The following is an 18,125-nucleotide window of genomic DNA, read 5'->3' as shown; positions in this document are numbered from 1 at the left end:
TGTTTTTAAATTGTGGTATTGTTTTGTCCATGTCTTTTTTTTCCTATTTGTATTCCCCCCCCCCCCCGACTTGGTTTGTGAGCCGCCCTGAGTCCCTTCTGGGAATAGGGCAGCATAGAAATATAATAAATTCAACTCAATTCAACTTCACCAAAGAAAGACAGAAGAAAGAAAGAAAGAAAGAAAGAAAGAAAGAAAGAAAGAAAGAAAGAAAGAAAGAAAGAAAGAGCACTTAACATCATGAGTAAAAACTTGCCACCTTTGTAAAACCAACCACAAGTCTGTATGGCTGGCTCACTAAAAGCACACTTAAAGAATCCATACACTTTAAAGTAGCCATTCAAGATTATTTTAAAACACAGTGAAATAATATCATTGGGATTTCTGGTTTTCAGTATACTATAAGAAAATTGGACAAAGCAAACGTGTTAACAAAAGCTCTACGGAAAGGCCAGTCATTTCCTGTCTGCTTGCTGGAGACTGATCTGTATTGTTTGCCACTTCCAGTTCCAATAATGGGAATGAATGCTTGACCAATATTTTGCCAGTTTGTAGTACTTGGTTGCTGAAAACACATCTGCCCCACCAGGATTTTTGTGCTGCTGGAGTTTCATTTTTTAGAAAAGATAAAGTCCTTAAAGGAGAGAACTATTGGAACTCATGATCGTTTCTTTATGCTGGAATTTCATGTTCGCTTACCGATTACGAGATGTATTGCCTTTTGCTGTTGATACTCCTATTTTGTAAGTTCTGGATGGGACACCAGCAGTAGAAACAAATTAATGCATGTTTCCTTCTACTTGTTGTTTAATGCTCTTCTCCTTCCTCTCCTTCCTCTTAGGCGGCGAGGGGAAAAGTCAAGATAATGGTGAGTTTGCATGTTTTATAAAATATATACCATTCTACTCCAAAGAAATTTGAAGTTATACAAATATTTATTGCTCTAGATCTGCATATGTGAGACCAGTATTTGGCCCGGGGTGAAATTCAAAAGTCACAATATGTTTAAAGCATTAACACAGAATGTTCTTTATTCCCGACTTCAGCTTCTAGAGTGGTTATGTTATGGGCTAAGTTATTCTATTATAGCCAACTCTACAATTATCTTAATGGCACCTTTAAAGTCTAACAAATTTATCAGTGTAGAAGCATTCTGGACCACAATTTTTTCATAATAATCATGGAATATTCTGAAATCATATTACTATATGAGTATGTAATATAGAAGCTATTCCTATTGTATTTAAGTAGGCATAATATTCCAGTGGACTGCAATTCGCTAAGGCTCAATCCATAAAATATTGATTAGACTTTAAGGCACATAAGTTTATTAGTTGTTCTGCTAATATAGGAACCACAGTAGGTATTGATTGAGTTTCCTCATAGATTCAAGCCATCGTTATAATTATCAACCTTAATCATAATCAATACTAAATCTGACATTCTTCACTGAATACCTGTTTTGAATTATCTACAATAGCGTAAAACTAGGTCTCCTATTTTTCAAAAGTCTCAATAGACGTTGTGCCTTCATTGCCAATTCAGGTTGAAACCTTAATGTAGGGAAAGTGGGGGATTTCTTTTCTCTCTCTCTTTCTCCCCCCCCGTGTTTGTATCGAGAGAGAGAGAGAGAGAGAGAGAGGGAGGGAGGGAGGGTGGGAGGGAGGGAGGGAGAGAGAGAGAGAGAGAGAGAGAGAGAGAGAAATTAACAGTGGATATTATACTGATTTTCATTGGTCTTCAAAGCAAAAGAGACCTTTCAGAAAGCATTTGTCATTCCTGGAATATTATATAGAGGTTTTCTCCTTTTAGAATATGGTTGGCCCAAATGTTCGCTCACTTTTGGCACCCAGTGGGGACCCCTGAAGTTATCATTCATGTTCAGATTCCCCTTCATCACCAACGTCATTGACTGCTTAAAGAAATTCCTTAAGACAGGATTGGACAAGTCACATCATATTAAGTTCAAGCTTTAACTTTAATGCCACAAAACCTTATTCGGAGGATAACTTCTTAAGAATTGTGGTCCTAGTTTGGAAGCGAAGAACAAGGAGCAATTTTTGCTAAATTGTAGACATTTGAAAAAGTCACTTGTATTCATGTAGGAATAGATCGTATTCAGATTATGTGAGGCAAGATTACCCAAACATTTCGAATTTTGAAGTACTCAAAAGACCCTAATTGCTGAAAGAATGTAGGTTATGATTGGAGGGAAGGGATAGACACTAATTCAGTTATTATTTGCGGAAGGCCAGATTCTTCTCTCCAACTTGTGGCTGTGGTTTAGTTTAGTTTTTTTAAGTTTAAGTTTTTTTTAGTTTAGTTTTAGTTTTTTTATTATAAACTTTGAGAATTATTTCAGTAAGCGGTAGTTTTGCTCTATCATTGTTTGTTGACAAGCCCTAATGGCCAGAAGCTATGGGTTACAAACTACAGTTGTTCAATTCACACAGTATACCAAGTTATAATGGGGTTTATAGGTTTTCTAAGTGTGATGTGTTGATGTCTGATTGATGTCTTCTCTTTTTTACATATCAGCTGTGACACTCAGTATGAGGTCTGATTTAAGGATTTAATGTTTCTAGAAGAAGTAAAAGCAGCTAAGTTTAAGAGTGTCTTTCTTCCCACTTTGTTAACTGGAAAGTGAGAGTTGTGTGTGCCAGGAAAAATATACATGTAAGAAAATGTTTACTTAAGAAATGTGTGTGTGGTAAACAAGAAGAGGAGAAGCTAAAGATGTAATGAGTGAATGTGTGAACTCAATAGAAAAGTGAGGTACCAGTTTGAAAGAAATAGGGCATAGTGGTTTGGTAAAATAGTAGGAATGAATGAGGAAAAATAATATAAAGGAAGAATAAATGGGGTTGAGAGAAAAAGCAATAGAGGTTTATTAGATGGAATTAATGAGATTCTAAAAAGAGAGTGAGGTGACTTTAAAAAAAGAAAGAAAGGGAGACAGAGAGATGGTGAGACAGTCAGACAGAGGGAGGGGGAGAGCGAGAGAGAAGGAGACAGATAAAGAGAGATAAAGAGAAAGGAAGGGAAAAGGAGGGAAGAGAGAAAGAGAGGAAGAGAGGGAGGGAGAGAGGGGCAGCGATATATCAGTTAGTGTCTAGATGTGATGGAATAGAATGTTTTGGAAGAGCAGAAAAAATGTAAGAAGTGTAATGAATATTGACTATATGAACTAGGTTTTCTCTTCTTTTTTCTTATCTTGTGCTTCCAATTTCTTTTGCTTATTATTTCTTTTTGCATTATTTTCGTTCAGGAAACATTCATTCATTCACAAGCAACATATATGAAATGTCTACATAAAAATTTCAATAAATACTAATCATATTTCATTATAATCATCCATAACTAATATAGCTCTGTAGGCAATTTATTCATATGTTGCTAACATCACTTCTGAAAGCCATTAAGTAGCTGGAGCCTTATGGTATTCTTTCACTATTGAGAAAATAATGTTTTTTATAGCTATAAGACATAGGGAATCAATTTTCTTCGCCCAGAAGTCAATTCTCAGTTAATAGAAAAAGGAACCTTTTAAGGATATTCTCACAGATGAATTAATCCATGTAATAACTTTCTCCTTAAAAGGAATAATTATACGGTATTGAATATAAACAAGTTTAAATGAAGTGTTAATTTCATTATACAGTATCTCCAACTGCATGAAGATTTTCTCTTTTCTATTTAAGTGTCTAAAATATATATTTTTGTTGAATGTCATAAGATCTACTGAAATATTGACGTTAACACCTCTTCCTATTGTCTGGGCAAAATAGGAAATCTCTAATTCTTTATTCCATTCAAACATTAAAGCTTGCATATCAAATTGAATAATCACTAACTTAAATTTATGAAGCGCACTTTCAGGGGGTCTGAATCACATTAATAATTGCTTGTGGTATGTGAACATTTTTGGGGCTAAAAATGTTACTGTTGTGGCCCACCAGCAGCCAGCGGAGCTGACAGCAGATTCGGACAGTGAGGAGGTTGGGGAGGAACATGGGCTATTCCTGGAGTCTGGGGAAGGCTCTGATGAGGGCTCTGTGTCGGAGGCAGAAATGGGACCTGAGCTGTCTGACAGTTATCGGCTGCCTTCAGAATTGGACATCAGTGGGGCAGTAGAACAGCTGGACTCTGTTCCCAGTGTGCGCATGCACAGAGCTGCCAGGGGAAGGGAACAGCTAAGGAACAAGGGTCGACTTGGAAGTAAGGCCACAGGTGGACGGTGAATGGCCCCTCCCATAGGGAATAAAAGAGAAGTGAAAGGGGAGGGGTGTTTGCAGGAGACAATTGGTTCATTCCTGCATTCTTGCCAAGTATTGCAGTGTCTGAAAGATATCAGCCTGGCCACTCTCCAAGCCTGATAAAGGTTGGTAATTGTGAACTATTTTGAAAGACTGTGGGAGAGGAATTTGCTGGAGAGGAATTCACTGTAAATTAAATAAAAGCGGTTTATTGGGACCAGGACTCGGCTTTGTGCTGCTGGGGAAGCCTCGGTCAGAACAGTCACAGATCCAAATTGGGATGTCAGTAGATGTTATAATTGTCAGTACTGACAAAGTGATGCATATTAGGTAAATTGTATTTGTGCTTTAAAATAGAAAAGGATAAAAACATGCCTTTTATAAATTAGAATGTATGTATTTAGTGCTTTCAAGTCGATGTTGACTCCTGGCAATTGCCTGGACAAATCCCGGCAGTTTTCTTAGCAGGATTTTGAAAGTGGCAGGCATAGGGAGAGTGACTAGGCCAAAGTCACCCAGCTATCTTTGGGCCTAAGGTGGAACTAGAACTCATGGTCTCCCAGTTTATAGCCTGCGGCCTTAACCATTATACCAAACTGGCTTTCTTTCAATGAATAGTGTTCTTTCAATTAATTCCAAGATCTGGATTACCTTATAGCATCAATTTAGGAGAAAAAGGATCAAACAACTATTTCCTAGAAATAAGGTACTATAATCTTTGAATCAATATAAGGGGAATATACTGTATCTTCCCATTTTTTGGCACTTTTGCCTGACTTTTGAGCACTGAATGTTTCCCTAAATATGGGGAAATGACCCATTGGGTAAATGATCTAAAATCATTTTCAACTCTGCTAGTTGGTACAAAAGACCACAATGGCTGCCTTGTTTCAAAATATTTTATTCAGCAAGACATATTCCAAATTTTGCACAAAAATGTTTTGGTTTTGGGTTTCTCAAATTATGTTCCGGAGATCTCAAGATTCCATGAGAATATGATGGGCTTCCATGAGACCCTAAGAGCACCAAAAACAATAAAAAGGAAAAGAAAATGTAAAAAGTTTATTTAAATACGACCATTTTTCTTTTATTAGGATTTTTTAACTCTTGAGCTGGGGTTCAGAGAATATTGTTTTATCTGTAGTGGAGAGTCATCTAACATGTTCTATAGCCTGAAAAAGTGTGAAAACTTGTATTATAGTTATTGAATTCATAGATACCTTACACTTACATGTTTCACGCGGTGCTCTTTTATAATTAATAAGACCATTCCAACCCATGAACCAAACCCGAAAAAAAATAACCCCTGTGTTAAACTAACAAAGTCCACAGATTTCCTGACTTCAGCTGGGCATTAAGATGGAGCGATATAAATCACCGATGAACTAAAAATAATTGTGACATTGACTTTTTGAAAATGGGCTCTTCAAATGTCATTTCATAGGCATAACATTAAAAACATCTTATTTATGAAGGAACAAAATGTTTTTGAAAAAGGCAGATTTGGGAGCCATTCTAATGCAACGTTTAACTTTGCTGGTTGAATTATCAAACAGAACTCTTGGTGGTAACCATCAGTCATTTATGTAGTGAGATGGTTGATGTTTATTTTGAAATCTTCAATGCATGTAAACAGATTGCAAAGCATTTATCATTCCCACTTTGGAAATAAATGCTTCAGATGTCAGTGCTGTCGTGATTCTAGAGATGGTTATATCTTGTCTGCCAGTTTGTCTTGATTGTGTGTACAGATAGTTCTTGATTTACAACAGTTCATTTAGTGACATTTTGAAGTTACAAGGGTATTGAAAAAAGTGACTTCTGACCATTTTTCACACTTATGACCATTACAGCATCTCCATAGTCCTGTGATCAAATTTCAGATGCTTGGCAGCTGGCATATATTTATGACAGTTGCACATCCAAGGTCATGTGATCCCCTTTGACAAGCAAAGTCAATGGGGAAGCCAGATTCACTTAAAAACAGTGTTACTAACTGAACAACTGCAGTGATTCCCTTAACCACTGTGTCAAGAAAGGTTGCAAAATGGGCAAAAATCCCTTAACAAATGTCTCTCTTAGCAAAAAAATGTTTTGGCCTCAATTATGGTCATAAGTCATGGACCACCTGTATAGGGCAATCTTTCCCAAACTTGGCATTTTCAAGATGTGTGGCCTTCCAATTGAGTTTCTTCTGAGAAGTTTAGGAATCAAAATTCACATAACTGAAGGGGTTTGGGAGATGGATGGATGGGCAGATGGACTCCATATCAGGGGTGAAATCCAGCAGGTTCTGACAGTTTCTAGAGAACGGATAGCAGAAATTTTGAGTAGTTTGGAGAACCGGCAAATGTCACCTCTGGCTGGCCCCAGAGTGGGGTGATAATGGAGATTTTCCAGTATCCTTCCCCTGCCATGCCCACCAAGCAACACCACGCCCACAGAACTGGTAATAAAAAAAAATGAATTTCACCACTGCTTCATATAGGTCTCAGCTGTAGAAAGGACAAGCCTTATAGATCCATGGTATACAGCCAGGAGTAGATACCATGATGGGAAACAGGCTGCTAGTTCCTTACTGCCATTATTGCATGCCAGCAATCAAGCCATCATTTGCTGAGCAAATTAACTGATTGGAGGAGGGAGAAGAATGGCCAAATCATTGATTTCTTACTACTAATCATCTTATAATGGGCACGCGATTTTTCTTAGAATTTTGTAAAGGCATATTTTGGTTGCCTGTTCTTATTCATTCCCTTTCAATACAGCCCTTTGCTTAAACACCTACAGGTGCCATTTATTTCTTGAGCCTTTCTCCATAAGTAAATTAGAGTGCTCTCCGCCCTTCCTCGGATCTGCAGAAACCATACCAGCATTTTCTTTGTAGTTCCCACTGCCAATCCCTATCCTGTCTCCATTTCCTTTGTTCCTAGTCATTGCACCCGTTGATTTCTTCCAAGCAACGGGAGACAACGCCTAAGAGATTTTATCAACTTTCAGACTGCCCGTGGATGCATCCCTAGTACAACAAGAATGTAGTATACTTGTCTCATTCTGTGGCTGGGAACAAGAGGAAGGCAACTTCATGGATATACAACACAAGAATATGTTAGGAAGATGTTGGTGCAAAGGTTATGTGACATGAGAACATAACCCTTGCTCAGGATTAACAATATTTACAGTAGGAATTCTAAGACTGAACCCAGAAAATCAAACACCTGCCAAAGTTCCAACATACGTTTTGGAAATTGTATAGAGTGCAAAATCCTTAGATTCTGATTGTTCAATAACTTTTTCAGCTTATTTTAATATTAAAGCCGCATTTTTCTTTCATGTGATGTGGTGCATTTCAAACTAGCATGCAACTTGAGTAAAGGTTTTTCTTTGCAATACCTTTTATTAGAGATTATAACATTTATGAAATGCAAACTAAAACAAAAAAAGAGAGGGAAAAAGTGAATAGAAGGTGCAGAAAAGAAAAAAGAAAAAATGTTTAAAGAAGTGACCACTGATCTTCATTACAGTAGATACAAGCAAACTCTCCACCTCCTTTAAAATTAGATTACATGCAGTAGATCATTGTGAAAATAGTTGGGCTCCTCCAAAGACTGCAGGTGTCATAGAGGGAAGAAAAACAGCACAGGGGTGGGTTCCGGCAGTTGCTACTGCCAGTTTGCTCAGGGCTGTGCATGCTTGATGTATGCTGTGCGTGCATGCGCAGTACAATAAAAATTGCTCTGCGCATGTGCAGAAGCAAAAAACAAGATGGCGGTGCTTACGGCACCATCTGCAGAACTGGTTCAGGAGCGTGGCAGGCCTGAGTCCCTGCTGGTTCCAGTGATCCAGGCCTCCAAACCACTACCAGTTCGGCTGAACCGGTCCGATCAGGTAGGAACCCACCACTGCTCCAGCAGCTATGTCCATCTCTGATGTCCTTCTGTAGAATCCATCAAGAATAGCAAATCTGGCTTTTCCTCATATTTTAACTCCATGCTGGATTCAGCTTTGTACTCCCATCTTTCAAATACGGACATCCCCTCAGAGTTTCTAGTGCCTCCAACATTTTCTTTATTTCTATTTGAAATTATATCACCTTGGGACTTCTCCATTCAGCCATCAGATCAGGGGTGGGTTCCTCCTGGATCGCCCCGGTTCGCATGGACTGGATGGTCAGTGAACCCGGAAGTAATTAACTTCCGGGAACGCTGGTACCGCTCCTGGCCCCTGTCGCTGCAAAGCGGCCTTGCCGACAAGGCAGCACGACCCGCTCGGCATATAGAAACAGCAAAAGAAGGAACAGGAGAGGAGTTCCAAGCAGGGCTTTTCAAACAGCCAAACTCCTCTCCTGTCCCTTCTTTTGCTGTTTGAACAAGCCGTGCGGATTGTGCTCCCTTGTCTTTCATAGCCAGCTCGTTTCCAATTGGGCTGGAGATCCATGGAGAGGGATGGAAAAATTGATTTCTTCCCCCCTCCCCCAATTGGAAACGAGCTGGCTATAAAAGAAAAGGGAGCGCAACCTGCACTGCATGTATAGACAGCAAAAGAAGGAACAGTAGAGGAGTTCGAAGCCGGGCTTTTCAAACAGCCGAACTCGTCTCCTGTCCCTTTCTTTTGCTCCTTGAACAAGCCGTGCAGGTTGCCCTCCTGGTTCTGGGGATTCCCCCCCCCCCAAAAAAAAAGACTGGCGGCCCGTCTCTCCAGATCTTGTGGCTTTTCAGGATTTTCTTTTTTAAAAACGCCTCTCCGGGTGATCTTGAAAACCTGCAAGGTTGCTTTGGAAGGGGACAGATGGGCAGCATTTCCCTCTGCCCCCCCTCTCTGGGTGCCTGCAGCCTCAGTGCCTGCAGCCTTAAAGCAAGCCTTTGCACAGTAAAGAAAATCTCACGAGTGAGAGAAGTTCTTAATTGCCTTTACTGTGCAAGTTGCTGCAGGGCCCGAGGCTGCAGGCAACCAGAGATGAGGTGGGGGGAATGCTGCCTGTCTTCCCCCTCCCAAAGCAACCTCGCAGGTTTTCAAGATCGTCTGCAGAGGCGTTTTAAAAAAGAAAATGGTCTTCTTGGGAGGGGGAATGGGCTGCACTCAGAGGAGCCGGTGCCCGGGGCGCCCTGAAGCAGTGCCAGCCAACATGTCCATAAGAAAAGCCCCAAGGGCAAGTGCGGCAGCGCCACACCCACCTCCGCCCTGCCGGCCGCCTAGCAACGCATCCCCGCCGCCTCCTTCTACTCAGAAGGTGGGCCGTGTAGGGGCGCAGGCATGGCCCAGGAGAGGGTGTTTAACAGAGGGCACTGCCCAGCCAGTTCTCACTCAGCAGCAGTGGTGAGTTCCACGATGTTGCCTTCAAGGTGAGCAGTGGGCACCATGTGGCCGGGGCAGCAGGGCTCACCCGGCACCCACCCAGCCACCACTCAGTGGGCGGGCTGGCGGGTGGGCAGAAGGTTGCCCTGGCGCGACTGAGGAGACACGTCGTGTGGAGACTTGGTGGGCATGAAGGGCTCCCGTCTTCCCTGGCCAGGCTGGAGCATGGAACGTCCTTGCAACAGGCGCGTATGCCACTTGCGGAGCGAAGATGCGGCACTCAGAAGCGGTGGTGGGCTTGTTTTCCAGTCGTTCCTGGCCCTGCGAAGGTTCCAAAAGTGCCTGGGCTCTGGGACATCCCGTGCTGTGCCCGCTTCCGCTGCCGCCACCTCCGCTCCCAAACACAACTGTCAGCTGCGAGCAGGTGCCTGAAGCTGCTGCTTGCAGTCATTTACAGCTGCAGATAGATTCTTCGCCCTGTGAGAGCTCCTCTCCAGCACTCCTAGTTTGGTAAAATCATCAGTGCTAGAAGGGAGTGGGGTTGGGGGGGAAGAAAGACAAAGGACAAACAGGAGAAAGAGAGGGAGAAAGAGGAGGTGGGGGATAGTGGGATCCTTGCTGCTTTCTGAGCTTGGTGGTTTTCTTACAGGCATTTCATTACCAAACTAGGTAACATCATCAGTGCTAGAAGGAAGTGGGGTTGGGGGGGGGGAAGGAGGAGAAAGTTAGGACAAAAAAGAAAAAGATAAGGAGGGAGAGGACTGTGGGGTCCTTTGGTGTTCTCTGAACATGGTGGTTTTTAATTATTTTAGGGAATTTTTATTTATTTATTGTTTATAGAATGTTTATTACAAGAAATGTTATTCCTTTTTGCAAATGTTTTCTTTGTGATGCAATATGTTGCTTTTAAGTGTTCAGACCAGGTTTATATGTCTCAAAGTGGCTGCTTTTCTATGGGCAGGCCAGGATTCTTGCCAGGCAGCTTTGCCAGATTTAGTGTGTTTCATCCTCGTTGTTTAGGTAATTCTGAGGTGGTTGATGGTTCTGTGAGCGCCTGTCCTTTATAATTTTCCACATTGCCTTGATGGTTTTTATTCCAGTGACTTTGTCTTTCCTGTCCTTAGGAAAAAAACTGATTTCATTGGCAGTTTTTTTTTGGGGGGGGGGATTCTTATTTTTTGGTGTTTTCCTGGCACTGTCATAGTTTGTGTGTGTGTGTGTGTGTGTGTGTGTGTGTGTGTGTAATGTCCCGCAGTTATCTACGCATTAATAATGATCTAGTAATATTAATAATATCTAGTAATTAGTAATATCTAGTAATAACATCGTCTTGGCCACTCCCACCAGGTCACATGGGTGGCAGGCCACTCCCATCTGGTCACATGGGTGGCAAGCCACTCCCACAAAGGAGGCCACGCCCACAGAATAGCTTCGAACAATTTTTGAAACCCACCCCTGCACCAGATGTCTCCCCAAATGTTCTTCACCAAAATCTGAGAAGCCCTCTAGCAATGATCCACATTTGTCTGACCAGCACTACCTCCATGGGGCAATGCCAGAATTGGCATGCCAGTTTGTACCCCACCCTCCATTCCCATTTCTGCTTCATCATGTTTGTTTTCAGATAATAAAAATAGCTGTTAGTCACCATGGCTACATAATTGTGTGGAGGGAAGGAGCTAAAGGGTGCTATGAGGCAAACATTTCCACTAATGGGAAAAATGGCCTGCCTTTAAGCTCCAGGAAGCTCCAGTGTTGCAGCCCAAGGAAAAGGAAAACAACAGATGAGCTACAGCTAAGCTGGAAGCAAATCGGGTGCTTGGTCCAACAGTGGCAGTAATAGGCTCAGAGGGGCATGGCGCCTGTTCAGGAATAGGCACCAATCCCCAAAATCAAGAAATTTCTATCAGGACCCTCCTTGAAAATTCCCTGGCATATTATAATATCCTGTCCTGCAATCAGCCATAGTGCACATTTTGTTTGATTAGACATCATTTCTAGCCAAAACTCCTTTTTGTGAATTAGGAATGGAGATCACGTCTATGCTTCCTGAATAGAAATGGATGGTTCCAAATCTCATATCCAAATCCTGTTCTCTTGTGTGGAAACCAACCTTGTTTTCAGTCTATTTAAAACATGAGATTTCATATGCTAAAGGTCTTATTTTTGTTTCAGTCAGGACTGGCAAAACTAGCTTTTGTCTGTTGCCTTTTATCAGGAATGGAGCATCACTAGTTGCTATTCCAATGGAACAGCAGCTTAGTAGGGGAGAAGGAAAATGGGCGTTGGTCCACTTTACATGAAGAACATATACAGTGCAGCCTTCTAGACTGGCTCTAGATACCACTTTCAGAGCCTAAAATTATCTAGCAGCAGCAATATCACCTATAAAACAACAGACTACACAATTTTGTCTTTTTCTGACAAACCCAGACCCTACTCCAAAGCCTTTGTCTTTAAGTTGCTTTGCCAACAATATCCAATATCAACCCAACCCAACTGTTCATGAACAACAGAGATACTCTCAATATTATGGGGCAATAACACAACCTAAGTGATGCTTATTGCTGCATTTGGTCTCTTTAATGTCAACAAGCTGTCCTGGTAGCCTGAATTAACCTCAAATGTACCTGATTCAACTCCTAAATCATCCCTAATTTATGCTTTTCCTTCTGGCTAAGGAAAGCTTTCCACAGTTTTCCCTGCAGGAAAGCAATCTATCTATGGCAGTTTTCAAAGATCTGAAAGTCTCTAATATCTTTTCCCAATAGCAGCTACTGTCAATGACATGTAAAGTGTTGGTGTTTCTCTTGATCTTCCTGCTGTTTCTACAGCTGGCTCTTCCAGGACAATCTTTCTTTTCCCTGCCCCCTCCCCAATCCACTACTTTGAAAGATCAGCTGTAAAAGTCAGTTCTAACAGTTAGGGTTCCTCTGATTTCTCCTCAGTAGATTGGTCGGATTGTGAAAATTATGTGTTATGTTCACAATTGACAAATGGATAGGAACACGAGGAAACAACACACTATAATTTTTCTTCTGTAGAAAGGACTACACTGTCTCCTGAGAACTTCCCAATACTTTTTCAAGGGTTTTTGTTTGCAATCAATTAGTTCTCACTTTGCCCTAATAGCAGGGACAAAGGCCTGCAACATTTTATTCAGTGGTGGGATTCAAATTTTTTTACTACCGATTCTGTGGGCGTGACATGGCTTGGTGGGTGTGGCTTGGTGGGCGTGGCAGGGGAAGGATACTGCAAAATCCCCATTCCCTTCCGATCAGCTGGGACTCTGGAGGCAGATAATAGATGGGCCAGTCAGAGGTGATATTTACCGGTTCTCCAAACTACTCAAAATTTCCACTACCATTTCTCCAGAACTGGTCAGAACCAGCTGAATACCACCTCTGATTTTATTGCTTATTGGTTGATCAAATTGCTACACTCCTTATCATGACATATTCTGTGGATTGGTCAGTTCAATCAAGATCCACATTTTCCTGGCATCTGCTCAGTAGTTTAGATCAAAGAAGCAGATCGACCTCAGTATATAAGAATGGTACAGACAGATCGCTGCAAACATTAAAAAAAAAACCTTGATAGCAAACACCTGGAAAGCTTCCCTTAGAAAGATACTGAAGTCATTTCCGCACCAGTAGTTTATGGTGTCTTCTAGAATCAACCAACCATTATTGTGCCAAAATAATAGTAGCGAGGACAGAATAATAGTAGCGAGGACAGGCTGTATATCACTTCACAATTGTTGGATGCTGCTATGAGTCACAAGTGTGGAAATGACCTATAACTAATTCATCAACGTACAATCCTCTCATGAACAAAATAATAAAATTAATACTTGAAGCCGTATTCCAGAGGGATTTTGTACGGAAGAAAGAGAAAGAGAGAGAATCGGGCAGGGAGTGGGAGATTTCAGCTAGATTAAAAGCGTAAGAATTATGGGCAGGGTTAGTTAGAACAGTGTTTCTTGAGCTTTCTGCAATCATGGATCACTAAATAAATATTTTTTTTAAAAGATGTGGGGACTTCTCACTTCAGGAAACCCCCTTCCTTTATGTTCATATTGAAGGGCAGAGTAATTCACTGTTTGGTGATAGGATAGTTGTATTTATAGATACATCCTATTCCATTGCATTCCCTGACCTTTCTCAGCCAAATTTTATATCAAACATTCAGTGTAAAAGTAAGTATTTATTTAGTAATATTTGAATATTATGAACCAAATAACAGCAACTCTTAGAACAATTTCTGCTATTCAATAATATTCCTCAGGAGAAATCATCTGAGGGAGAACGAATCCCCAGTTCACTATATCTTAATAACTGCATTTGCTGTTTGCATTTTTTTGGGGGGTGGGGGATCACTTGTACAAAATCTCTGTTTTGTTTGGACTCACATAACTGTGACCATTGTCAGTTTTCTGAATTTTAGGAGTCCTGTTGCTGCTTATATTATCACTGGCACGCTACAAGTTCAGTTTATAGATACTGATCCATTGCCACAAAGCATCTGCAAAGTTCAGAAAATGAGAGGTGGGCTAAGGCAGTGAGCTGGTTCTGATGTGGCTAGTTCAGGGGTCAGCAACCTGTGGCTCTGGAGCCACACGTGGCTCTTTCATCCTTCTGCTGCGGGTCCCTGTCGCCAGTCAGCTCCACAATTGATAGGGCTTTTGGTTAGGACAGGTAGAGGAAAAAGGATGCCATGCTAGGAGGAGACTCTATGGTGGGGGAACTGGACTTCTGGTTGACTCCAGAATTGAATGGGGAGCTTCCGGTTAGGACTTTTGTGGCTCTTTGGGTGTTCAAGGTTGCCGACCCCTGGGTTAGTTGATTGACAGTGAACATGGTGAGGCTTTGGTGAATCAGTAGTTTAGGGATGAGATGCAAAATTGGCAGGTTTATCATTCATTCACGAAATGTATGTTTTGCCTCAATCCAAACAACTGAGTTTATAAATAATCATTTTAGCAGTTAAAGATTCTGAGCTTGTCAGCTGGAGAGCTGATAGCATGGGTTTAAGATCTGAGGGCTGCATAAAGGGGTGAGCTCCCATTCCTGCCCTAGCTTCTGCTCACCTAACAGTCTGAAAGCATGCACATGCAAGTAGATAAATAGGTACTACTTCTGTGGGAAGGAAACAGTGTTCCATGCGCCTCAACATATGGTCATGTTGACCATATGACTAAGGAAATATTTTCAGACAATGCTGGCTCCCTTGGCTGAGAAACTTGGCTGAGAGAGAGAGAGCATGAGGCACAAGGTCACTCTGCTGGCTTTCTTGGATCAGGCAGAACTAGAACCCACATTCACCTGATTTCTAGTCTGGTGTCTGAGCCACTAGACCAAATTGGTTACCTATCATTGACTATTCTGTACTTGTTATTGGACTGTTTACCAGCAGTTGGATTGTTTTTTAGCACTTGGTTCAGGGGTTAATTTAGTATAATTTTTAGAAATGCAAATGAAATCATCCAATTTTTTTGTTGTTTTCCTTCTTATTCTGGATGGAACCCAGTCAAGGTCTTCTGGTAATGGAACAACTTCCATCAGTGGAAGCAGGGCACCAGGCCAGGTTGTGGGGTGAGCCTCTTTTGGTGTTCTGTGAGTGCACTAGGTGATTGAGAGTGTGTGTTTGAGAGGGAGGGAGGGAGAGAGACAGACAGACAGACAGACAGAGACAGAGATTTGAGCATTCAATAGGAATGAGTGACTGCCGGGATTGTTTTCATGATTTTTTGGGGGTAAGATTTTAGAAATGGTTTATCATTGCCTTCTTTTGAGAGTTGAGTGTGTCTGGCTCAAGGTCACCTTATTGTCTTTATGCCTAATGCAGAACTAGAATTCACTGTCTTCCAGTTTCTAGATTAATGGCTTAAGCACTAGAGCAGATGGGCTCTTTTTAATTGCTCTCAAAGTGTTCTTGTTGTTGTTTGATCACAGGTTATTTTATTGTTTATATCAGGAATGAGTGGGTGGGTGATCATATACACTAAAGTTAAGAAATAAATGAAAAACAAATAACATGAAGAAGAGGGATGTCTGGGGGAATAAGGCTTCTCCCATGCAATCTTCCCAGGCCATCCGGGCAGATTTGGGGGAAAATCTTAAAATGCTGCAGCAGAAGAGGAAAGGAGTCTCTAGTTAACAAATTCAAATACAATAGAATGTGACCATGCTCGCCACCTCCTGCATCTCAAAAATAATAAGACCGCCCCAAAAATAAGGCCAAATGCTTATTTCAGGGGTCAAAAGAAAATAAGACCCTGTCTTATTTTTGGGGAAACATGGGTATTTAATTTACAGTTGGTTCACTGTCATTCCTCATTGTTGAGAGACAGCCACTTTGGATTGCTCAGGTTTTTTCTTTGATTAACCCCTCAGTTTTGCTCTCCAGGAAGTTGTTCCATCAACTGAAACAATCCTTCTGTGGGAAAAATAAGCCTGAATATTTAGCAACATCAAGTGAAAGATGACTAATATCTTACAGAACGACCTAGTACAGTCTTTTGCAATCTAGTATGCTTTGGACTACAAAGCATCTTTACTCAGTTTAAGAATGTATCAAATAAATGCAAATCAAAGCATACAATTATGTATTTTTTTTATTAATCAAATCAAGCCTATTATTGATTTGATTAATCAAAAAATTCATAAGAAATACAATCAGATTACTTTAGTGGCTAACATCCTATTCAAATGCGTTGGATGTATGGATCCAATATAATGATTTCTGGGGGTAAAACAGACTGTGGATAATTCCTGAAACTAATATCATGAACATTTCTCTTCTTTTCCAGTGTTCACTATCAATAAAGTTTCACTCCAGGCTTTTCCACAAAATGAAGTGCGCAATGGAGACTCACTCATCCTCAACTGTTCTGTAGACATTAGCAAGAACGAACATTTTCGACTGAATTACACGTTTTCATTTTTCAAGAATGGTGACCTTCTGTTTACTAACATGGTTGAACAAGATAGCGCTCAGTATACAATCTCACAAGCTAGATTTTCTTCTTCAGGATACTATGACTGTTCATTAAGTGTTGAGGAGAAAAAAAAATCCAGTGCTCCTTTGACCATTAAAGTTGAAGGTAGGTGTCTCTATACTTTGAAGGAATAACTCGGGTATTAAAACTTTTTTTTATAGATAGGAAAGATTAAATACAAATTTTCAAATTGTATTTTTACCACAGTGCTTTTTTCTAATTTTTCCTCCTTATTTTCCTTCCTTCCTTCCTTCCTTCCTTCCTTTTTCTTTCTTTCTTCCTTCCTTTCTTTCTTTCTTTCTTTTTTCTTTCTCTCTCTTTCTCTTTCTTTTCTTTTCTTTCTGCTTATTCCAGAAAATCTTTTTGTGTTATTTTTCATTTTTTTTACAACGTATTTTAGCATTTTTCCTGGAAAGCACCCAGCCTTATCACTTGTGTCCCATGTTTTTCATAGTCATGTCTTCCTGGTGTTTTTCTGTGGATGTAGTTCTCTTGTGTAAAATTCTATTGGGACTGATTTTTATTCAGTTGTTTTTTGAAAATCCTTCTATTCTACCAATTAGATTACAAATCTCCAAAGCAACAAAACAGCCTTTCCCAAGTCTGCACTACAAGGAAGTAATCCAAAGAGGTTTTGCAACACTTCAGTGACATTTGGCTCTAATCCATAAAGAAACCATGACATACAAAATGGCTTTCTTTAGGTCAGTGGTTCTCAACCTGTGGGTCGGGACCCCTTTGGGGTTCGAACGACCCTTTCACAGGGGTTGCCTAAGACCATCGGAAAACACATATTTTTGAAAAAATACAGAAAACATAAAATAATTTTATGGTTGGGGGTCACCGCAACATGATGAACTGTATTAAAGGGTCGAAGCATTAGGAAAGTTGAGACCCACTGCTTTAGGTGATACTTTTCCCAAAGAAAGTTGCTCTTTTTTCACTTTATCAAAACGATCTCTCTGTCAGTTGCTATTTGCCTCTTTGGGCTATTTTTTTCTCCTGCCTTTATTATTTTTATAAATAACTCATACCTAATGCTCCTTCCACCTCCTATTTTCCTCACAACAACAACCCTGTGAGCAATGGTGACATTCAATTTTTTTTACTTCTAGTTCTGTGGGCGTGGCGTGGTGGGCATGATGTGGCTTGGTGGCCGTGGCTTGGTGGGCATGTCAGGGGAAGTCTATTGCAAAATCTCCATTCCCACCCCACTACAGGGGAAGGATACTGCAAAATTTCCGTTCCCTCCCCACTCCTGGGGCCAGCCAGAGATGGCATTTGCTGGTTCTCTGAATTACTCAAAATTTCTTCTACCGGTTCTCTGAACTACTCAAAATGTCTGCTACCAGTTCTCCAGAACCTGTCAGAACATGCTGGTTTTTACCTCTGCTTGTGAGGCTAGTTGGGCTGAGAAAGTGACTGACTGGCCCAAAGTCATCCAGCTGGCTTTTCATGTCCAAAGTGGCACTAGAACTTACGATTCTTTGGTTTCTAGCCCTATGCCTTAACCAACATGGTTCTCCAGTTTTTTACAACTTGTCATAACTTATAACTTCTTATAACAACTTCAA

General features: G+C 40.9%; 1 protein-coding gene across 2 annotated transcripts in view; it reads left to right on the top strand.

Annotated features, from left to right (window-relative positions):
* Positions 1-508: 508 nt before the first annotated feature.
* PECAM1 (platelet and endothelial cell adhesion molecule 1) overlaps positions 509-18,125 on the top strand; it is a 67,133-nt gene continuing 49,516 nt past the window's right edge. For both annotated transcript variants that reach the window (XM_032210529.1, XM_032210528.1), the window contains exons 1-3: positions 509-743; positions 842-868; positions 16,363-16,656. In XM_032210529.1, the coding sequence (XP_032066420.1) occupies positions 710-743; positions 842-868; positions 16,363-16,656 (355 nt within the window). In that variant the 5' untranslated portion in view covers positions 509-709. The remainder of the gene's footprint in view (positions 744-841; positions 869-16,362; positions 16,657-18,125) is intronic.

This window comes from Thamnophis elegans, chromosome 2 (assembly GCF_009769535.1).
Source record: "Thamnophis elegans isolate rThaEle1 chromosome 2, rThaEle1.pri, whole genome shotgun sequence".
Classification (NCBI taxonomy): Eukaryota; Metazoa; Chordata; class Lepidosauria; order Squamata; family Colubridae; genus Thamnophis; species Thamnophis elegans.
The sequence above is the reverse complement of the archived record's forward strand: the minus strand, read 5'-3'. Positions and strand labels throughout refer to the sequence as shown.